The sequence below is a fragment of the Loxodonta africana genome, chromosome 16 (assembly GCF_030014295.1).
Source record: "Loxodonta africana isolate mLoxAfr1 chromosome 16, mLoxAfr1.hap2, whole genome shotgun sequence".
NCBI lineage: Eukaryota > Metazoa > Chordata > Mammalia > Proboscidea > Elephantidae > Loxodonta > Loxodonta africana.
In genome coordinates this window covers 48,319,517-48,344,253 of record NC_087357.1, presented here as the reverse complement: position 1 = coordinate 48,344,253, position 24,737 = coordinate 48,319,517, and the positions used below count along the sequence as shown (strand labels likewise).

The 24,737-nt window shown below is 38.7% G+C and overlaps 1 protein-coding gene across 1 annotated transcript in view; it reads right to left on the bottom strand.

Annotated features, from left to right (window-relative positions):
• ASAH2 (N-acylsphingosine amidohydrolase 2) overlaps positions 1-24,737 on the bottom strand; it is a 67,364-nt gene that overhangs the window by 7,491 nt on the left and 35,136 nt on the right. The window contains 11 exon segments of the mRNA XM_003409023.3: positions 2,024-2,170; positions 4,973-5,068; positions 7,166-7,261; positions 8,632-8,671; positions 10,505-10,599; positions 11,690-11,805; positions 18,511-18,592; positions 18,724-18,828; positions 20,860-20,946; positions 22,555-22,680; positions 24,255-24,375. Of these exon segments, the coding sequence (XP_003409071.1) occupies positions 2,024-2,170; positions 4,973-5,068; positions 7,166-7,261; positions 8,632-8,671; positions 10,505-10,599; positions 11,690-11,805; positions 18,511-18,592; positions 18,724-18,828; positions 20,860-20,946; positions 22,555-22,680; positions 24,255-24,375 (1,111 nt within the window).

Below are 24,737 nucleotides of genomic sequence, written 5' to 3'. Positions count from 1 at the left end.
CTAGAAATTTACACAGGGCTTCCCTCAACTCTGCACACATGTGTGAGGGAACTGCCTGAAGCCAATGGAGTCTGTGGACAGGTACAGATGAGATATGAGAGGGTCGGGTAGAAATTAAAGGGTGGGGCAAACTTGAAAACAGTCTGAGGTATGAATGTACTCCTCAGCCCACCCAGTTACATCACCAGAGATTGAAAGCCTGAATCTTTGAGGCATTTAAGCATAACCTCTGACCAATGGTTGGCTGTGCAAACACAGGGGTAACACCTAGAAAGCAAGACTAAAAGATAAAGCCAAGAATAAAAAACTGAGCAGAAACCTCAGCTGTCATAATTCAGGACATATTGGCTATCAATTCATTTCAAGCAAGACATAAATAAACAAGCAAACAACAAGGTTCAGTGGTGAGGAAAGTAAAGCCAGAATTTAGAGTTGCTACGATATATTAAAAAAATCCAATATTTACCAAAAAATTTTGAGATATAAAAACAAGGAAGTATGACCTATACTAAGAGGAAAAAGCAACAATCAAAACTGTCTCTAGGTGTCCCCAGATGCTGGATTTAACAGACACAAACTTCGAAGCAGTTATATAAAAATGTTCTAAGAACTAATAGAAACCATGTTTAAAAAACTAAAGGGAAGTATGATGGCAATGTCTTAATGAACAGAGAACCTCAATCAAGAGAAATTATTAAAAAGGGCCAAATGAAATTCTGGAGTTGCAAATTACAATAACTAATATGAAACTTCATTAGAGAAGCTTGACAGGTGTGAGTTGACAGAAGAAAGGATAAATGAACTTGAAGACAGATCAAGATATATTATCCTACTTGAGTAACACAGAGAAAAAAATATTGAAGGAAAATGAACAGAGCTTCAGAGACCCAGAGACACAGGGAACATCAAGTGTACCAACATTTGTGAAACAGGAGTACCAGAAGTAGAGGAAAGAGAGAAAGGGAAACAATTTTTTTTTTTAATGAAATAATGGCTGAAAACTTCCCAGATTTGATGAACATTACTTTATAACCCAAGGAACCTCAAGTAGGATAATCATAAGGAGATTCACACTTAGATACATTGTATCAAACTGGTAGAAGACATAGACAAAGAGAACATATTGAAAGCAGCAAGAGCAAAATAACTCATGTCTTACATAAGAACTACAATAAGATTAACAATTGACTTCTTAACAGAAACTTATCAGAAACACAAGGCAAGGGGCTGACATATTTAAAGTGGTAAGAGAAAAAAATTCATCAGTCGAGAATGCAGCAAAAATATTCTTCAAGAACAAAGGCAAAATGAGAACATTCCCAGATAAATAAACACAGAGGATTTGTTGCTAGCAGAACTGCCTTATAGGAAATACCAAAAGAAGTCCTCAGGCTGAAAGGAAATGGCAGCAGAGGGTAACTCAGATTCTTAAGAAGAAATGAAACATATCAGAAATGCTAAATATATAAGATTCTATAAATATATTTTTCATATCTTCCAGAAAGGAATAAGTAAACCTGGTTTTATTCTTAGATGACATAATCCTTTGTGTATGAAATTCATAAGGAACACACACAAAAAACTACTAGAACTAATAAAATATTTAGCAAGGCTATGAAACACAGACAAGATCAATATACAAATAGTGGGGAAAACCTGTAGTTGTGGTACAAACCCTGTTTCATTTCTACATGCTTTTCCTATCCTTGATTTAAGTGACAACTTTTTTTTTTTTTCTCTCTCAGCCCCAGTAAATATTCCATGACCAGGCATTTAAGAAGAAAAGGAACAGTTTGGATTTAGAAATTAAATATTACATAATTACCACCTGAAAAATAAATATTTCCCTCAGTTTCATTATTACTTTTGCAGAACCTTGGGTTTTTTTCGGGGGGGGTGGTGCAGAGATAAGAATAATTATCAAAATTATCATTGCTAACATCTGGGTAGGTGGTGACGTTTAACGACACCACTCCCAAAAACAAGCTTCTGAAGGATTCCAAGATCTTTTTCTGAGTCTTACCGCTCTGTATTCTGGTTTTGCTGGCTGTAGAACATCCCCAAAACTTGTGCCTTTTGGTGTTCTATCCACAGTATTAGGAATTAAAGGAGTTATCAGTTGTTTGAAAAATGGAGGCTCTGGACCTCTGCTCAAGTTGACTACTGTGTCCTAAAACAGAAAGCACTTGTTTAAGGAGAGTATAATGTAGAGTCAAAGACCCTTTCCCTGGGCTCCCAGCCCCAGATATGCCTTCACACAAAAACACACACGCTCACACTTCAAGAGCTAACAATCTTTAACAAAACGTGAGGGGAGTCTTGCTGAAATGTAAGCCTAACCCATTGCCATTGAGTCAATTCCAACTCCAAGCAACCCTGTAGGACAGAGAAGAACTGCCCAGTAGGGTTTCCAAGGAGCAGCTGGTGGATTTGAACTGCCTACCGTTTGGTCAGCAGCCAAGTTCTTTAATCACTGAACCACCAGGTCTCCAAAATGTAAGCCTAGACATCTATAATTTAAACTTTTGTCGTAGAAGAAAGTTTTGGTCAGAGGCAACAATTGCATGCCCATAGAGAGTATGTCCAGTGATCAGAGTGCAAGCTTAGAAGTAAACTACTCAGCTTTAAGCTATGGCACTGTGATTTTTTAGTTACGTGACTTTGGACAGAGGTCTAATACATGAAAAGCCTTTATAACATGGCATATTAGTATTCTTTTAATTTTTAACATGTTGAGCCTCTCTAATCCAAAGTCAATACCAGGTCTTATCCTTGAATTCTTCACTCTACTAATTAGAGATTATAATAATATGTTTTTAATTTAAAATTTAAGATTAACCTACATCCTGACTGGTTTAATCTGTTTTCCACAAATTTATCACCTTTAAAAGTGTCATCAAAATGTTAATCTCAAATTTTAAATAGCCCTTCATGTGTATTTAACATACTTTAATCCTCATATTATATATTTAATCTTTACAACAACCATATGAGATCGGTGAGGGAAACCATGGGGTATTTTCAGAAGCACAACTATGCCAATTTTTTTACATGTTGCTGTAGAAAAAATTAGCATAGCATGCTTATGAAAATACCTTGCAGGGAGGAGGGAGCGATTGGCAAACATATATAGAAGGCACGCCTCATTCGCAGAAGAATATGGAATATTACTGTTTCAGTTTTTCAAGTGAGAAAATAGACTTGGAGATATTCATTGACTTTCTCAAGATCACATAGCTAGCCTTAAAATGTGTAACTATGAAGTTGGCCATAATAAATTTTCTTACAGTGAATCGTATTTTTCTTCACTAAATATCACCATAAAACTTGGAGAATCTAGAAACTCTATGGGGCAGTTCTACTCTGTTCTATAGGGTCGCTATGAGTCGGAATCGACTCGACGGAACTGGGTTTTTGGGTTAGTTCCATAGCAGGAGCCCTGGTGGTGCTATGATTAAGCACTTGGCTGGTATACAAAAGGTTAGCAGTTCAAAACCACCAGCCACTCCACGGGAGAAAAGGTGTAGACATCTGCTCTTGTAAAGATTAATAGCCTAAGAAATCCTATGGGGCAGTTCTACTCTGTCCTATAGGGCCTCAGTGAATTGGAATCAACTCAACAGCACACAACAACAGTTCCATAACAAGAACTACATATCTACAACCGTAATAAAACTTAAACAGTGGTTATTAAAAGGGATAGGTTATAGGTTTATGCTTCTCTGCATGATCTAAAATAGGTATAGCCTTTATAATAAAAAAAAAAAAAGGATGCTTTTACTTAAAAAAAAAAATAGTATCAGTCCTAAAATTAAGAGGAAAACAATAATCAGGTAATTGAAATATATCTAAAAGTAAGTAAATACACTGAAATTTCAAACACAGAGTCACCAACTAATTAGATCAAAACATAGGGAATTGCCAATATTCAATTATTTTGACCTATGGAAACAGCAATTTCATTTGTTTCAATCTAGTATATTCAAACTTTCCTTAAAAGGGCTTTATTGTCTTTGCTATGGCATAACTGTTTAATAACCCTTATTGGGGCTGTTGGTATATAAGGGTCTGTTTATTATTTTAAGTTACTTATCCTGCTTGTGGAATAATCTTATGATCCTGCAATGCAGCTTCATGAATAACTATATCCAAAAAGGAAGGCTTCCACAAGTGAAGTTCATTTAAGTCAAGTAAACTTGTGTATGTGTACATATTTCAGGTGGATATAAAGTATGCATTCCAAGGTACTACTGTATTTCATCAAATATAAGACTCCACCGATTATAACAACTATTACTATATCGTGAACTACCAAGAAAGTAAAAACACGCTATTAATTATAACTTCAAGATTCAACAGGTTGAAAAATACATCTTAATTTCAGGGATGCTAACCAAAAAAAATAAAAAACCTGCTGCTGTCAAGTTGATTCCGACTCATAGTGACCCCACAGGACTGAGTAGAACTGCCCCAGAGGGTTTCCAAGGGAGGCCTGGTGGATTAGAACTGCCGACCTTTTGGTTAACAGCTGTAGCTCTTAATCATTATGCCACCAGGGTTTCCTCAGAGATGTTATAAAGTACAAAACGGATATCTTAGAATCAACGACCTCCTCAATTCATGAAGTGAATGGAGAGAATCTGCCCCAGTTAGAGAACTCTGATTCAATTCCCAGTTCAAGTAAGCCTGGTCACTTATGATCTACGACCCTATTTGCTCATCTGAAAAATGGGGGAAAAAAACGTTACCTCCTTATGTCTCATGATGATTATGAGGATAATGTGAGATGCTTTATCTTTAAAAAAAAAAATAAATGCCAACACCAAAGGATGTGAACTGAATATAAATTTCAAGTTTTGAAAGTAAGTGAACACTTGAAGTTAAGGCTTTCTTTTCCTTCCCTCTCATCTCTCCATCCCTCAGGCACCCCCCCACACACACCCACACACATACACACACCATATTTGATTACCGTAGCAATGGCTTTAGCAAGGCCTCTGAAGAGCTGGATGTAAGCAGACAGAGTATGTGGCCCATAAATAGTAGATGCTGCCTCATACCTCTGAACCTGCAGGGGAGGCAGGGGACAGTTGGATATGGTTCTGTATTGCCCAATCCATTTACAGAGGTGTCACATCTTAGGTGAGGATGATGCTTGAAAATCTCACATAATTCAAAATTGCCGTAGTTCAAGGTTAATTATGACAAACGAAGGTGGGCATTTCCATTTACTACCCCAATTCAATGGGTCCATCAACTACTTGTTAAAGGCAGTGGGTCCTCTTGGCTTATGACATTTGTACTATTGTTCTATTTAATCTAAAAGGCAGTAATAGCTCCTAAGTTTATGTCTATTGACAGTGCCTTAAATACAAAACATTTTCCTCCCAACACATACAGGAGGAGAAAAAACAAAGAAAATGGATAGTCTTAGTAACTTCTGGATAAACTGAGTGCCCACAGTACTATTTGGGGGAGGACATTTAGCTCACAACAGCTGTGAACCACGGCCAACTACATCTCCTTTTATCTGATCTCTGGTTGTTCCACAGGAATCTCAATTCATCAAATCTAAAATGGAACCTTCTCAAGATTTGCCAGCTTTTCCCTGCAGCATTCTTCCAGTCTCCCATCCTTCTAACCTTCCAAGCGAGAATCACCTGGCAGTCACCTTAGACTCTTCTGTCTCCCTCATCTTACATCCTATAAGTCTCCAAATCTTGTCATTCTGTTGTTAGGTGCCCTCAAGTTGGTTCTGACTCACAGATACCCTATGTACAGCAGAACGAAACACTGCCCTGTCCTACACCATTTTCACAATATTGCTATGTTTGAGCCCATTGCTGCAGCCACTGTGTCAATCCATCTTGTTAAGGGTCTTCCTCTTTTTTGTTGGCCCTCTACTTTACCAAGCATGATGTCCTTCTCCAGGGTCTGGTCCCTCCTGATAACATGTCCAAAATACGAACAATGAAGTCTTACGGTCTTCCCTTCTAAGGAGAATTCTGGCTACACTTCTTTCAGACAGGTTTGTTCATTGTTTTGGCAGTCCATGGTATATTCAATATTCTTTGTCAACACCATAATTCAAAGGCATCGATTCTTCTTCTGTCTTCCTTATTCACTGTCAAGCTTTCACATGCATATGATGTGATTAAAAATACCAAGGAGCACCTGATGGATTTGAACCGCCGACCTTTTTGGTTAGCAGGCGTAGCATTTAACCACTACGCCACCAGGGTTTCCCAATAATATGACATAAAAATATTTCTGGTTCCTATTGGTGTCAAAATCAGAGGTACTGCTAATGCTACTGTGGTTTGTGGCCAAAATTTAAAATTGGGGGAAATACTAAACATCGGTTAGATAGTAGTAGAAAAGACATGTAATTTTTCCCATCAAGTTTGCCCCAGTTAAGAACTTTTATTCAACAGGATTTCCGCTAAGGCAGGGACATTAATGCAACGGAGAGCAGCGGAGCAGATTCCACCACTGGTGTTACTGAGCATTTGTCCAGGGGTAGGCTGTATTGGATATATTGGAGATCATTAGTTGTGGGACTTTTGGGCTGTTTTCATGTTTTAACTACTATTGTTAAAAAACTATTAGGCCTACTTTCTGAACTATTTATAAAACAAAAAAACAATAGCATCAAAGAAAGAAAGAAAGATTACCAGCCACCAACCTGCCTAAACTCTTTGGACACCCTGTTTCTTAATCTACAACATGGACAGAGTAATACCTAACCCTAGGGCTATTTTTTTAATGTTACTTAAGAGCCCATGTGCAAATGCTTAGCCAGTGCTGTCAATACACAGTAACTATCAGTGGCAGTTTTCCCAGGTTCTACAAAGGCTTAAGGCACCAGATCCATTATGGATAGTAAGGAGTATTGCATGTCACGACCCAGGCTTATTACCTGTACCCCCAACAAAATACCTAATTTCAGGGAAGATGGAAGGCAGTGAAACTAGAATTCTGATCTGACCTTGGGAAAAATGAACATGGAATTTCCAATGCAATCTCTGGCTTATTATTCTCTCATCCGCCTTAAAGCAAAATCATCTCACAGAAACATGATTGGGAAAGTCTAGAAAGAAAATCTACATTCAGCACAGTAACCTTGGTGTTAGTTTATTTAAATGACAAGAAGGTTTTACTTTACCTGGTATTCTTCATAGGTGGTAATATAATGTGTATAAACATTGCATAGACCCGGAATAACAGCAGTCATACTCTGCATCCCGTAAGATGCAAACTCCTAGGAGCAAAGGCAGAGCCCAATAAAATTACTCTTCATCTTAAAGTATATTATCATTCGACTTGCTCTTACTGCACAGTCATAAGTTTGAATTATCAGTGTAAGAGGTTTCTCTTAGCCAAATTCTTCCTAATGATAAAAACTTAGGATATAAGATACCTTGATGAGAAGTTAGAGCCATAACTCTGCACTCTAATTAGGCAAGTCATGATCTATGAACATCTTAATGATTGCATTTGCAGGGGTAGAATCTTATTACTAAAATACTAATATTTTTATCAATTACCTAAAAATGATGATGGGTGGACATTAGCTAACCAGAGTAGTTATTCCTAGATCCAAGTAACAAGATATTTGTTGATTATGTCGTTTTAGAATCTTTTTCAATACTTCCTGATTGTAAACAAAATCATAAGTGAGGATAAAACACAGAATTCCCAACATGTGATATATTTTATTTAAACTGTTTACATGAGTTTAAGATGCTAGGTACTTAGGAGTTATCTGTTATTTAATCTATAAAACCTTTTAAATTATTAATACATAAATACCAATAAAATAATTTCAATATGACTACCATTCCCTTATAGTTTTAGTTTGGCCCTTATACCACCAGTGTTTCACAGTCACGTATAACCATTACTTTCAAGAAGTATGAAAATCTAGCCATCTTCAAAAAACAAACCAAACCCATTGCCATTGAGTTGACTGAGATTCACAGCCACCCTAGGACAGAGTAGAACTACCTACATAGGATTTCCAAGGCTGTAAATATTTATGGAGGATCCCTGGTGGTACAGTGGTTAAGAGCTCAGCTGCTAATCAAAAAGTCAGCAATTCAAATCCACCAGGTGCTCCCTGGAAACCCTATGGGGCAGTTCTACTCTGTCCTATAGGGTTGCAATGAGTCAGAATAGACTTGACGACAACGGGTTAATTATTCATGGAAGCAAACTGCCACATCTTTCTCCAATGGATCCAGCTGGTGGGTTCGAACTGCCAACTTTTCAATTGGCAGTTGAGTGCTTAACCACTGCACATCCAGGGCTCCTTCTAGTCATCTTAACAAAAACCCACTGCTGTCGAGTTTGTTCCAACTGATAGTGAGCTTATAGGACAGAGTAGAACTGCCCTATAAAGTTTCCAAGGCCATGAATTTTTACGGAAGCAGAATGCCACATCTTTCTCCTATGCTAGTCATCTTGAAAAAAAAATTTAGGAAGGATAAATTTAGAAGGTGCTAGATCATATGAGTCGGAATCAACTTGATGGCCATGGGTTTTAGAACACAGAGATAGTGATTTTTTTCCTCTTCACCAAATATGAAAAAATTCAGGAATTCAGATTTAGGTATTTCATTTTTAACTTACTGCTTGAACAGCCTCCCGAAGTCTTCGTCCAGACATGGTCCTGAGTCAAGAAAACAGAATTATCTAAGTGTTTTCCTACTTAAAATGTGTTTACAGTATACAGAAAGCCTTATAGTGAAAGCCAAAAAGTTACCCTGGCTCATTACACAGCAGAGAAGTATACAGGAACTCAATGACCATGCAAAGCGAAAACTGGACTTTTTTTTTTTTTTCTTGTCTGTCCTATCTTTAAAATATATTTAAAAACAAATCCAAATCTGAAAACAGTCAACTAACCAAAGGAAAGAAACAGAATCAGGGAATATCACTGGCAAAATATCACAATCATTTTTCATTCACTGACTCAACAAAATATATTGGTTACATTCTATGTTATAAGAACCAAGACAGGTTAAGAATCTACTGTTCCTGTCCACAAGGAACTGATCATTTCACTCATTTACTTAACCCTTCAACCAAACACTGAGCACTTACTGTGCACCAGGCCCACTTCTAGGTGCTAAGGATTCAGCAGTATGGAGCTTACATTCCACTGAGGGAAGATAGTCAATAAGCAAATTAAAAATGAGGCGATAATAAGTGCTATGGAGAATAATAAAGCACAGTAAGGATGGTTGTGGTCTTGGTGGTGATGTGGTTGTGATGATGGTTATAGAGTATAACCTGGACTGGCATCTTTGTTAAAGTGAATTTTGATCAGAGAATTGAAGGAATAAAAGAACCACCATGAGAACAACCAGAGGGAGAGTATTCCACGCAGAGGGCATCATAAGTTCAAAGATCCTGAGAAAAGATCATGCTTGGTGAGTCTGGGACCTGCAGTGAGGCCAAGGTGGCTGAAGTAGCGGTAAGTAAGACATGGCTGAAGTAGAGTACTAAGAAATCAGATAAGAGAGGTTGCCAAACACCAGATCAAGTAGGGGCTTGTAGGATATTAAATGGGTTTGAGGATTAACTAGAGTGAGATGGGAACGTGTATTGGAAGGTTCTGATGGGGCAGTGACATGATCTAACTTATATTTTTAAAATGGATTACTCTGGCTACTGTGTAATTGAGAAAAGACAATACAGAGGCAAGGAGGAAAACAGAGACCAAAGAGGAGGTATTGCAACAATCTAGGTGAGAGATAACGGTGGCTTAGACCAGAGAGAAAGTGATAGAAAGTGTTGGGTAGAATGCATAGAATTTGCTGATGGATTGAGTTAGAGAAACGAAAAAAAGAAAAGATTCAAGTATGACTCCAAAATTTAGGGCCTGTGCAATTGGAAGGATATAAAATTACCATTGACTGAGATAGGAAAGGCTGCATACAGAGCAGCCTTAAAACATCCCTCTGTATTTTTAATGCCTAAACTAATTGTTTCAAGAACCTATATTTTAAGATTATTTCAAGTCTTTCTGCTGACATTCTAATTCACAGTCTCATTTAGAGTAAAACCTGTGAAAGTGGGAACCTTTGTAAAGCAGAAACCTGTCAGTAATGGAAAGTTCAAATATTTTCCACTAAAACAAGCAATAGAAAAATGGTAAGACTGCACCCTGTCAAAAGCAGAAAGTTTTCGAGAACTGGCAAAACAAGGTAGTCCCATAGAGTTCCAGCTCTCACAGATTTCGCTGTAATTTGGAACAATAAATTTTCACATTTTCATGTTTGCTTCAATGATGCCTGGAGTTACCCCACCAGTAGCAGGTGTAGACAGACTCCTTCTTCAGAGGCCCCTCAACAAAAGAGGGCAGGAATTTTTGTCACTCTTGCCAAACCTAATGCAGCAGGATCAAAGGGGTAATACAGAATTATCTGCCACTGATGAAAAGTGGTGACAACAGAAACACACACAAGAAACATGTAACTAAGAAACACAAAGAACTTACGTAAGCTCCCCTGGGATGGCAGCTATGGCCAAAGACCCAAGAGTAATAAGCTGAACATCAACAATATCTGGGTGCCAAGGGTGAGGTTTGGTCAGCTGAAAACACAAAAATTGTGTTAGGAATATTATTTTTTCTAAGGTTAAGAGACAGATGATGTTCACGAAAATTCCTTTATTAAAGAATTTAAAATGTTTTCAACTGGTTTTGGTCTTTCATCCTAGGTTTTCTTTCTCATCCATGATGTAGTATTAAATATTCAATCTGGGTATTTCTGTTTTGGATATAACATTTGAATCTCAAATGCCAATGCTCCATGAACATGGATTTATTTTCTCATTAGTGAGGTTTTATGTGGATTTCTTATTGTGGAATCAATCACGACATGTAACAGACAACTGAGGTTCTCCTAGAGTACTGTGGTGAATTTCCTTACATAAAATTAGAGAGTCTTTTCCAGGAATTCCATGATTTAGAATAGGTTAGTTTAAGGATTTCTCTTTTTACTCGATCATACAACTGTAAGTTTTCAGTTCTCAAGTCTTGCTTTATTTTCCAAAGTCTCTCCAAAAGGATCTATCCTTTTCCAAACTCAGATTGGCGTAGAACCTTCTCCTCCGTTTCCTTCCTTTCCTCTTTCCTACGAATTTCAATTTCTATTTAAAAATTTTCTATCTTGGCAATCCATGTTTTTATGCACACTGGATGATCTTTAAACATTTAGAATGTCAAAGCACTGTTCCAAAGCAGTGATAATAGAAGATTGCTTTAGTTAACAATGTTGCCTGAATCTAAAAGAATTGAGACATGACAATGTTCTTTTATACATAACCAGTGATAGTCTCCTCTTCAGAGAATTATATGTAGACTCTCTTCCTAGAGCCAATATAAATGAATTCTGAATAAGATAAATGTTAATCTTATCTGTCCTTCCCAACTATTCTAATCATTACTTTTATTTATCATAGATGCAAAAAACTAGATCAGTATATGTAATAATCATGCCCCTTATTCCTTGGATTAAGACTCATAACAGCCATATTTTAAGTTAATCCACATAAAAATTTAATGTGAGAATAGCTAAATAACATTTCCTATGTCAATAGAAATCTACCATTCATTATCTGACAATTTACAAATTAAAACACGAAATATGTTAATTTCAATATGATAATTAACCTGCGTTACCTCGCCAGTGTGAAGAAGGATTGGCTTTGGCTTATGACATTCTTTAATTTCTTCAGATGGCTTGCCCAGGATTTGGTCCCGAATGGTGTCCCAAAAAGGATCCCCTTCTGTTTTCCCTATTAGAAATGTTATATTTAATCTGATTTCTTGAACCAACCCTGTGGAAAAGTCATCATTTCCATGAATATTGTACAGAAATTCTTCTAAGAGTTTCAGAAATATTACTAAGGTTGTTGCTGAATGAAGTCAAACAGTTTAAAAATATCCTGTACATCCTAAAACAGGAATATTTAATTAATTAGATCCTCATGGCAGTCAGTAGACTAAAAGAATACATTTTTTCAACATCCTTAACGTTGTATTTCTATTGCTCTTGCTCACCCATGTTGTAAATAAAAACAATCTAAAATAATTAGCTCTAGATACATGACGTCCTTTGTCGTTAACTGAAAGGTTGGAGGTTGAAGTCCACCCAGAGCCACCTCAAAAGAAAGGCCTGGCAATCAACTTCTGAAAGGTCAGCCACTGAAAATTCTGTGGCGCACAGTTCGACACACATGGGTTCGCCATGAGTCAGAATTGACTCAACAACAATCAGTGGTGATGGTGGAACGTTATACTTAATGGTGAAAGGCTGAATGTTTTTCCCCCAAGATTGGGAACAAGACAAGGATGTCTACTCTTGCTACTTCAATTCAACATGAACTGGAGGTTCTAACCAGGGCAATTAGGCAAGAAAAAGAAACAAAAGTCACCCAGGTTGGCAGAAATATGTAAAAACTATCTCTATGTATACATGACTTGGTCTTATATACATAAAAAAAAAACTAAAAGAACCCACCAAAAAACTATTAGACCTAATAAATGAGTTCAGTAAGATTTTAGGATACATTATCAATTACAGAAAACAATTTTATTTCTATATACTTGCAATGAACAATTTAAAAATTAGAAAAAGAAAATTCCATTTATGATAGGAACAAAATGAAAAAACAAGAATAAATTTAACAAAAAAAGCGCAAAATTTATACGCTGGAAACCACAAAACATTGTTGAAATAAATTAAAGAAGATCTACCCTATTTTTTCACATATAGCGTGCCCACGTAAATAGCAGGAATGCACTTACATAGCACAGAAATAACTAAATTATGTTAAAAGTTCTGACATAACTGCGCTGCCCCCATGCACTTGAAGTCCATGTCTCATGACATTTCACAAAGCTAATCTGAGCCTCGTTCGATAGTCCAAAATGTTACTTTTGATCATGTGTGTATAATAAAGGTATAACCCATGGTCAGGAAGTCATGGATCGAGTTTGGTAGTGCCCCAGTAATTGGAAAATAAGCACTTGAGACTGTGTGTTTGGTCTGGGGCAGTTTGCATCCTGGCCTGAGAGTGGTGGAGCTCCTCGTAGTAGATCTGCACCCTGGTACGTCACAGCAGAGACAGGTGAGAGAGACAGGTGAGAGAGCCGGGTGGAGTGCTGCCGCTGGGCTGCCACAGCCCAAGCATGGGTTGGTCCCACAATGGGTGGGGGCCATTGCCCGTGTGCGCCCAGGTGTGCAATGCTGGCTCCTTGTGAAGCCAGGTGGCAGGATGGTACAGGTATGGCCCCTGGCCCCGGGACTCCCCAGGCGGCCAGTCAGACCCGTGTCGTCTGAGCACGGGACGCGTAACCTCTCTGCACCCACGCCGTCATGCCCACCCCATGGCATCAGCGCGGGCAGGAGGGCCAAACGGCATGAGCTTGACAGCTAGCAAGCCAGACGTGGGGTGGAATGAACGCAGCTGTGGAACGCTGGCTTCACCTGCCTGCATAGCTTCTCTGGCCCAGAGTGCGTACAGACCGGCGAACCATCTGGACTGGGGCCTGGCTGTTTCCAGGGTGCAAAAAATGATTTCTTCCTGCATTGGGGAAAGCAGTTTGTGGAGCAGGGAAGGAATCCTGCCAGGAAAGGGGCTACTTTAGAAATTCGAGGGCAGGCTGGTGAGGATCTGTTGCTTGGAACCAAACCTCTCCTCAACAGACACTAAGATAAAGATCTAACATTGAATTCGTTGGACAGAAAAAAAAAATTGAAGTTAGCAACATATGAAAAAAAGATTGGCTTAGCGCACTCATGAAAATAACGCATGGGGTGTTGTGCTGTATGCAAAAACATTTTTTTAAAAAACCGTTGAGTCAATTCCGACTCATAGGGACCCTATATGACAGAGTAGAACTGCCCCATAGAGTTTCCAAGGAGCGCCTGACAGATTTGAACTGCCGACCTCTTGGTTAGCAGCCGTAGCACTTAACCACTATGCCATGAGGGTTTCCAAAAAACATATAACTATGTGTTATTTGGATAAAAATATGGTAAATAAATGAGAAAACATGCCATATTCATGGATCAGAAGACCAAATATTGTTTAAATAACAATACTACACAGATTGATCTACAGATTCAACCCGATCCCTATCAGAATCTGGGCTGACTTCTTTGTAGAAATTGACAAACTGATTGTAAAATTCATACAGAATTGCAAGGGACCAAAATGATCTTCAAAAAGAACAAAGTAGGAATATTCATACTTCCAGATTTCAACACTTACTACAAAGCTAAGTAACCTAGACAGTGTAGTAGTGGCACAAGGATAAATATGTATAGATCAATGGAACGGAATTGAGAGTCTAGATATAAAACCGTATGTCTACAATCAATTGATTTTTTGACAAGGGTGCTAAGACTGTTTAATGGGAAAAGAATAGTCTTTTCAATAAATGGTACAGGGACAACTGGGTAACTACATGCAAAAGAATGAAATTGGATACTTCACACCATAAAAAGAACGTACCTCAAAATGGATCAAAGACCTAAATGTAAGAGCTAAAAACTCTAAAATTCTTAGAAGAAAACATAGGGGTAAATCTTCATGACCTCAAATTTGGCAAAACATTCTTAGATATGACACAAAAAACACAAGCAACAAAAGAAAAAAATAGACAATTTGGACTTCATGAAAATTAAAAACTTTTGTGGTTCAAAGATGTCTCCCACAGAATGGGAGAAAATATTTACACATCATATATCTAATAAAGGACTTATATTTAAAATACATAAAGAACTTCTACAGCTCAATAATTTAAAAAATCTAACTTAAAAATGGGCAAAGGATTTGAATAGACATTTCTCTAAGGAAGATATACAAACGGCCAATAAACACATGAAAAGAGGTTCAGCATCATTAGTCATCAGGTAAGTGCAAATCAAAATCACAATGAGATACCACTTCGCACCCACTACCAATAAACCAGCCGTCATCAAGTTGATTCCAACTCATGACAGCCCCACGTGTATCAGAGTAAAATTGTGCTCCATAGGGTTTTCATGGCTCATTTTTCAGAAGTAGATCTCCAGGCCTTTCTTCCGAGATGCCTCTGGGTGGACTTGAACTGACAACCTTTTAGTTAACAGCTGAGCACTTAACCATTTGTACCACCCAAGGACTCCTCACACTCACTAGGATGGCTATAATCAAAAAGCCAGGTAATAACAAATCTTGGCAAAGATGTAGAGAAATCAGAACCCTTATATATTCCTGGTGGGAATATAAATGGTGTAGTTACTTTGGAAAACAGTCTGACAGTTCCTGAAACAACTAAGTACAGTCACTATACTACACCTGAGGTCACCATGAGTCAGGATCGGCTCAACAGCAACAATAACAATAATAATGATATAACACAGCAATTCCACTCCTAGTTGTATACCCAAGAAAAATGAAAACATATGTTCTCATAAAACTCATACATGAATATTCAAAGCAGCATTATTCAGAAAAACCAAGAGAAGGAAACAACCCAAATGCCCATCAATGGGTGAATGAATAAACAAAATGTGGTATATCCATGCAATGGAATATTACTCGCTCAAAGGAATAAAGTACTGATATATGTTACAACATGGATGAACATAGAAAACATTATACTAAGTAAAAGAAGTCAGACACATAAGGACAAATACTGTATAATTAGACTCATGAAATATCAAGAATAGGGAAATCTATAGAGACAGAAAGTAGTACTTGCCAAGGGGTGAGGGGAGGCTTTTGAGAGCTAGCTGGTGATAACTAAGGGGTACAAGGTTTCTTTTGGAGGTGATGAAAATATTCTAAAACTTACTGTTGTGATGGTTTCATATGTCTTTAAATATACTAAAAACCATTGGATTGTATACTTTAAATGAGTGAACTATACAGTATGTGAATTTTATTTCAATAAAGCAGTTTTTAAAAAATGATTGTTTTAGAGTATTAGACCAAACTAGATGAAAGATTACTAGGCAGTGGGTAAGAGCTATGGCTGCTAACCAAAAGGTCAGCAGTTCGAATCCATCAGGCACTCCTTGGGAACCCTGGGGGGCAGTTCTACTCTGTCCTATAAGGTCGCTATAAGTCAGAATCAACTCAACGGCAACAGGTTTAGTTTTTCGGCTTGGTATGATGTCAAATAGATCATAATTGCAACTGTATTTCTTAATTTTTTTTTAATTAATGGCTCTAAAATATATATACATAAAAGAGAAGAATAAAAGACAAAATGTTCCCTGTAGGTGATATTCTTTTCAATGTTTTCCATTTTCTCTACTTTACAATGCATATTACTTCAGTGATAATCATGATAAAACTATAAAAGCTAAAATAATTAGGCATTTCAGTGGTAAATTTGTGGAAATATACACAAGGAGAGAACCTGGGACTACATGCCTTAGGCTCCTAGGGGCCTCTACCCGATGAAGACCAGCTCCATTAAAGGCATCAGGAAAGTGAACACTAACAACCAGATGGTCGATCCTCTTCATATCACTGAAGGTACGATTCTCCTCCCCACTGTCTCAACCCTACTGCAGCCCCAACTCAATTTAAAATTAATCATCTGTAGATTGAAATGCAAAAGGAATCTGTCTCTGATTATATTTGAATTAATGGAAAGCCAAATTACAAAGGGTCCTCTATCCTTGGGAAAATCTGAGCTGTCATATGCAAACCTGCAAAACCTGCACACCCTTGGGTTCAAAAATAAAAATAACAAATGTCTGGCTGCAACTAAAACTTAGCGGGGAACAGAACCCTGAAGCCTCATGTCTTAGTTATCTAGTGCTGCTATAACAGAAATATCACAAGTAGATGGCTTTAACAAAGAGAAATTTATTTTCTTACAGCCTAGTAGGCTAGAAGTGCAGATTCAGGGCGCCAGCTCCAGGGGAAGGCTTTGTCTCTCTGTCTGCTCTGGAAGAACGTCCTTCTCATCAATCTTCCCCTGGACTAGGAGCTTCTCCTTGACGTAACCCTGGGTCCAAAGGATGCGCTTGACTCCTGGTGCTGTTTTCTTGGTGGTATGAGGTCCCCCACTCTCTGCTCACTTCCCTTCCCATTTATCTCTTGTAAAATAAAAGGAAGTGCAGGCCACACCCCAGGGAAACTCCCTTTACTTTGGATCAGGGATGTGACCTTAGTAAAGGTGTTACAATCCCACTCTAATCCTCTTTAACATAATCTAATCTTGCCTCATTAACCACAGGAAGAGATTAGGATTCACAACACATACGAAAATTACAATCACAAAATGGAGTACAACCACACAATACTGGGGAATCATGGCCTAACCAAGTTGACACATATTTTGGGGGGACATGATTCAATCCATGACAGTCCACACTTTGGCCCCCAAAATTTCATGTCCTTGACACATGTAAAACACATTCACTCCATCACAGCAAAATTCTTAAATCAACTCCAAGTCCAAAATCAAAAAAATTCCTCTTCATCTGTGAAATCTAGAATACAAGTTATCTGCTGCCAAAGTACAATAGCAGAACAGGCACAAGCTAGGCATTTCCATTATAAATGGGAGAAATTGGAGGAAAAGGAGGAATAATAGGCATCAAGCAAGTTAGCAGAACACATCACATTAGCCCTTAAGGCTTTGAAGATAATCCTCTGTTCTCCGAGATAATTTACATAATGGCCCTGCCTTCCAGATTCTAGGTATTGGCCACACTCTGCATGTTCTGAGTAGAGGTCCCTTGGCCCTGGGCTTCAGCTTCACCTTCCAAGCCCGTTGAGACAGCAACTCTGCTCCCTAAGCTTTAAGCACAACATTCCCCTAGTCCATTTTGAGTGGCAACTCCACCCTTAGAAATACCAGAGGCCATGGCTCCACGCTTCGAGACCCTAGAGGTGCTGGTCATACCCTTTGATACTCAGCAACTCAGCTCCCTGTGTTCCTTGTCTCTTTAGCTTCAGCTTCTTGGTTCCTTGGCCTCTTGGTTCCTCAGGCCTTTCTGACTGCATCTGCCCCCCTGGGTCAAGTGTTCCAAAGCTCAGTAGCTCCACCAATTAAGTGCCCGTAGGCACCCCACTCTGACAAGAAGCCTCTTGCGCACAGGCACTCAACTGTCTTGCTCCATGGGTCGGCTCCAGCGCTGCTTCTCACTGAACTCCTGGTTCTGCTGCTGCCAGTCCTTTGCTGCTGCGGGTCCTCTGCTGTTGCCAGTCCTCTGCTGCTGCTTCTCACCATCTGCACCATGTCTGGTGGTAACAGTTCTCCTCACTTCCTTCTGAGTCCTCTATCCATTCACAGTTTCAAAACCATTTCCACATTTTAGGTACCTGTTAGAGCAACACCACACTCCTGGTACCAAATTCTGTCTTAGTTATCCAGTGGGAATATTGGGAATCATGGCCTAACCAAGTTGACATATATTTTCCGGGGACAGAATTCAGTCCATGACACCTCAGTACCCAGAACCAGAGATTTCATCAGACTCTACTCACCCTGTGTAAAATTAAGGCCTCCAACTCCATCAACTGTGCCGGCTGCAAAGCTGTAGCACAATGCTGGTTTACAGGTTTTTGCCTAAAAGAGAGGTTTTAAAAACAAAACAAATAAGCAGAAAAGAAAATAGAAGTTAAGCTGCAAGTAAATAACGAGATCAGCCCAGAGCTTTTATTCTGGTGACACAATTAGAGTGACTCAGTGACACTTACGGTATGTGTGGAATTGAGCCAGATGGTGACATCTGTCATATTCACCCACTGGTGAGCAGAAGCAAGTGGTCCAGTTACCTCCTGGGAAGCAGAGTCATAGAGTTCCTAGAAAACCCACACAGGCTTGGTGTTACAAGTAAAATCAACAACACGAATTCTACCATATCTACCCAATAAGCAACAATTTCAGAAAGCAGTTCTCAGCAAAGCTGTTGTCTTCCTGGCTGCTTAGAAATAGTCTGCTACCCATGTAAATGCAGCTAGCAACCCCAGTTGCTTCCCAGAAGCTTGAAAGCCCCAAGACTGTTAACCTGTGTCTACTCACACAAATCTGAGACTCCAGTGAAAGAGGCAGTGGCACAGATGGCCGCAATCTCACTTGAAAGACAGTCAAGAAAATTTAAGATTATGAGTACCAGTACCAGTTGCCATTGAGTCAATTCCTACTCATGGTGACCTCATGTGTATCAAAGCAGAACTGTGCTCCAAAGAGGTTTCAATGGATGATTTCTTTTAAGTAGATTGACAGGCCTTTTTTTCAAGGTTCCTATGGGTGAACTTGAACAGCCAACCATTCAGTTAGCAGCGAAGCGTGTTAACTGTTTGCACTGCCCAGGGACTCCAAGATTAGGAGGATTAGCCAAATTAATTTCTTTGCCAGAATGAGTCTATCTTCAGGCTTCCCCCATGGAGTATCCCTCTCAGAACCCTCAAGTCCTCTAACATGGCTGCTACCAAGGGATGGCCTGAAAGATATCAGGCTCTATATAATCTGCATCAGCCCCAGACCAGCCCCACATCTGCTCTTAATTTTTTTCAATATGGCCAATTGATGCCTTTTCAATCTTATGGAAATTGTGAGTAAAAATATGTTTAGAAACTTCGGTTTTTATTGATCTTCATCATACAATACAGGCACACCCACTAAGCCCAAGTCCCTTTGCCTGACACCTAGCCCATTTCCATTCTGTCCCCATCCCAGTTTTGAGAACCATACGTGAGCTCCCATTAGTAGCACCAGCTGCAACCTGTCTTCCCAATGAAGAGGGAGATTGTACCTTCTGAGAAGAGAATCCAGAATGTGGGGCAAATCACTATGGCTCCCAAGCCCATAAAAAAAAAAAAAAAATTTTTTTTTTTTTTGGGCCCATAAACAGTAACAAAATCTCTGACACCAAAGTGTGTCATTGGCACACACCCTAAATAGAATCTCTTAATTTAGAATCATCCACTGATAATACCACAGTAATTAAACTGCAGCAAGTAGGCTGGCTGGTGCCACCAACTTTGTCTGATGTTTTTTAAAGTGCTTTTGTTCTTCCTTAATTGCTCCTGAAACAGTTTAGATCCTTGGAACAAAACATTTACTTACACACACACACACACACACACACACACGACAGAGGTATGAGTAAACTATAAAGAGGAAGGGATTTAACTCTGTATCATACCAACTTAAGGTCACCATTTTTCTTTTTAAGAAATCTGTCTCCACAGAAACGGACACAAAAAATGGAACACAAAATTTAGGAGAGAGATGAGGTTAGGGTGATTCATAGTAATCTCACTGGGGACCACTTCTCTCTCCATCAGAAATTTTTAAGAAAAGAAGAAAAATGGATAATCTCTGCCACATCAAAGAATGCTAGGAACTAACTTGAATTCAAATTGTGAGAACTGGGATTTGGGCCTCTCAGCTTTGCTTTCTCACCAAAGGAATAGTTAGAAGCGGTCAGATGACTTAGCAGGCATAAGCCTGAGAGAATTCTGAGAACAGCCTGCCTAATTTGGATCAGTCTGGTTTTATCTGAGGCCACATTAGTTGAAAACCTTACTGTATCACCCCACTCTCTGAAGCAAGTGCTCTGACTAAAATAGAATGTTTTCCCAATGACTTGGTTTTAAATGTACTTTCTGTAAGAAGCCAAACCCGAGCATTCAGAGAGAGGATCTTGTGTGGCTCATGAAAGCAACCTCCTTAACTGACGTGTAACTTCATTCACTCTGCCAGATTCCCCAGCACTGCCCAAGCTCTTGCTGTCTTTCTTAAAAATATTGACTTCCTAATGAACAGTGTCAGCAGATTTTAAAGAATAATTTTAAATGAAGGTGAAAGGAACTGGGCCCATGACTTACCTTGGCTCTCTGATATATGGATCGTCCTATAATTTGTGTGCTCTCAAGCATATCATTTCCAGGTCCTGTGGCAATGCACATAGCGGGCTGGAAAAAAAAAAAAGGAAAGATGCCTTCTTACAGAAAAAAGCGATTATTTTAAGGAATGGGAAATTAAAACTGAACCTCAGCAAATAGATTTTTTTAAAGCCACGTTGAATCGTTTTTTTCCAGAAATTCTCTCAATTTACAGACTAAAAAAAACAAACCAAACCCGTTGCCGTCGACTCATAGTGACCCGATAGGACAGGGTAGAACTGCCCCCATAGGGTTTCCAAGGAGCTCCTGGTGGATTTGAAATGCTGACCTTTTGTTTAGTAGCCATAGCTCTTAACCACTACATCACCAGGGTTTCCATTTACAGACTAGGATAAACAAAATCATGCATGGAATTGGAGCAGTAACTGTCTTCAGAAATTATCTATTCCAGTACCTTCCTTTTAAAGATAAGGAAATTGAGGCTCAGCTGGGTTAGAAGTAGCCAAGACTCGAAGCCAGGTCATGCCATTTCCTGCAGTCTTTCTACGTCGTTAGTTCCCATCTATGACTCTTGCTCATGATCACCTTAAATTGAAACTCAGCTAAAATTATATTGGAACAACTAGCTGGCCCTTTGGAAAAAATCAATAAATAAATTTGGCTCTATATTTTACTTCTTACATCAAAAAAATTTGAGATCAATCAAATACTTAAATATTAGAAATGGAATGGATAGATAAATACAAAGCAAGAGGTGTGAGAGTAGGAACTTCTGGGACGAGCAGAGGGTTGAAGGGAGAAAGGCAATTTGGGACTTTGACTTTTTACTACTCACTGCTTCCAAGTTGTTTGAATTTTTACAGCAAGATTTTTTAATTATGTAATTTAAAAAGAAAGAAAAGCAGTTTCGATCTTAAATTAAAAAAAAAAAAAAAAAAAAGACCCTGTCGACATTATAGGGAGCCCTGGTTGCACAATGGTTAAGCACCTGACTGCTAACCAAAGGGTTAGTGGTTCAAACTTACCCAGCGACTCCGTGGAAAAAAGACCCAGTGATCTGCTCCCATAAAGGTTAACCCCAAAACCAAAACCCATTGCTGTCGAGTCCATTCCAACTCATAGCAACCCTATAGGACAGAGCAGAACTGCCTCATATGGTTTCCAAGGAGCACCTGGTGGATTCGAACCGCCAACCTCCATAAAGATTACAGCCTAGAAAATTCTGTGGGGCAGTCCTGCTCTGTCAGGGGGGTTTGTTATAAATCAAAATTGACTCAGTGACACCTAACAACAACAACATAGACTTAAAAAAAAAAAAAAAGACTTAAAATCAGTAAGAAATGTTTCAGGCAGGCAGGTTTTGGTAACAATTTGTGACTTCAGAAATGCCAAGACAAAATGTTTCAGATTGTCCAAGTTTAGGATATTTAATCTCTGACATTTACTAAATGGTTTTTCCATTCAAAAAACTTAAGTCAATAAGTAGAAAAATATAATTTTACCCAATTGAAATTTAGGGGTTTTGACAAGGAGGGTACTTTTGAGAAGAGCAGGTGCTAGAGGTAAGTAGGCCAGTATATGCTTGAGGAAAACATATTTGTAAATTACTGGTGACTATCCAAAGTAATATGTACATGAGATGCAAAAGTAAAGGTTTTAGGTGCCACAATTACCTACGCCGCCGATGGGACAAGAGCTATTGAAGTTATCACAGGACTCTCCAGTGTTGATGCAATGTGGGCCAAAAATATTGGGGGACACATCTCCCAGGTTTGATGAAGCAAAAGCTGCTACATATGGTCCCTGCCAAAGAAACATCCGATTGCCTTTTATACTGTCTTCTTTTCTATAGTAACTTCCATTAAAAATGCAAACATTCAGTCCACTCTGGTGAGCTATGCAAAATAATTTGCAGACAGTAAAAGGAGTATGTACAATGTTATGAAAAAAATTATTTCTGAAAAGACTCACACTGCAGTCAGTATATGTATTATTACTGAAAATGTCCCCATTTCCAATAAAGTTGTTTCAAGTTGGACATGTTCAAACTTCTGCCTCAAAACAGAGACATTTTGACAAGAAACACTGTGCAAAAACAAATCCTAAAATGCTGACCCATCAGTCTAGCCTCTGGTGTTTTCGCTGAAACTCGGAGATTCATTTGCCCTTTAAAAGTAAATATGGGCTTAAAAAGGAAAGAGCAAATCTACATTTTCCTATTACAAAACTGAACCCAATGTACCATCCACTTTCCTGACCTGCCCACTCTATATCTTTTCTCTGTCTTTTCACCCTGAGGTAAACAGCGCATAACCTTTTAGAATGGGGCAAGACATTATCCTCAACCTAACTGGTCTATGACTCCACCTTAAATGCCTTAGATTTCTTAGGGAAAGAGATAAGCAAATATTAGCGGGCAGAAGTCTTTTTTGATATGAAAATGATAATTTATCCAAAGTGCTTAGCACCCAGCCAGTAATCATAAATATGTACCTACTTTCTTTTCCCTAAAACTACAGGCTAAAATGGCGGCGGGGGGGGAGGTGGGGTGGTGGGGTGAGGCTGAGTTATATCAACAAAGGAGCTAAGAGATCAGGCTGAATGTTACTGGGGCTTTATAACAGAAAATTTATTCTGGCCAAGGTCCTGGGCCTCTCACCTGCCCCTTCCCCCATCTTCTGCATTTGGGGTTTGGATGCTGGGGTCAAAAAGGGCAAGGTCCTTACTCCCACTTAACTCTCTGTAGTCATTACTTTATGCAGAGCTGAGGAGCTTCCTGGGGTGCATAGACTGGGTTCCTGGCCCTCCATCTCTGATTCTGTCACTCACTGGGTTTCAAAGTTACAAAAACATTTTTGGATTAGGATTGTCGCTGGCTTAGGCTGTATTGCAGGAAAGCAGAATAGGGTCCTTGAGAAGACATTCATCATTAAGAGGGAAGTCTGGGCCAGTAAGATCCCAGGACTCATCCCTCGTCCTCATTCAGGGCTCTAAGACACTATTTTCAGAAGGTTCTAAATACCTTTTACAACTCTGAAAACAAAAGTAAACATCAACAGTCTGTCATATTTCCAGGTTGATCAAAACCATTATATATTGCAAAAATCTTGAACTTGCCCCCTTTACCCAACTAATTATAACTTTCTGAAGCCATCAATATAAGTAGTATATAAAACAAAGAGTAAAGAGTTTATTAGTCATTTTTTAATTTTTATTTCCCAATTGGGGGGATGGCGAGATCTTTCTGTCAAGAATATCAGTATGTGAGGTTCATGATGACACGTTATTCTGGAGATTTTAATCAGCTATTCTTAACATAGCATAAATGATGACACTTAATGAATCAGTATGAAGCATCCAAAGACATAACTTCTCACCTCTCCAGGTAGATATCCTCTGTTCATCTCTTGCTCAAAAAGGTAAGATGCATAGCCCATATTGTCACTATTTACAAGATGGTTGCTATTGTTCATGCTGACTGGGTGGATGGCAAACCAGCTGTACAAAGCAAGAAGCCTAAATTAATTAAGCAAAAACAGAGAACTGGGGAGAAAAGCAATGACTAGTATGTAAGTTTTCTCCAGGTGCAAAAAAAAAAAAATTTAATGATAGGCATTCCACATTTAGGTTCTTTCATTGTCAAAGAGCTCAAAGTACAAATAAGGTACGCAAAAAGCCTGATCATTTATTTATATTAAAAATATAAAACACTGTTTTCATGAATATTTCTTCATTACTATCTTCATTATAAGCTTTTAACAAAAGCAGAGACTGATAAGTTGCCAGATAATATACCTAAAGAATTGTATAGGGATAGGCCTTGTCCTTTAAGACAGGCATATGCATAATAATTATTCACA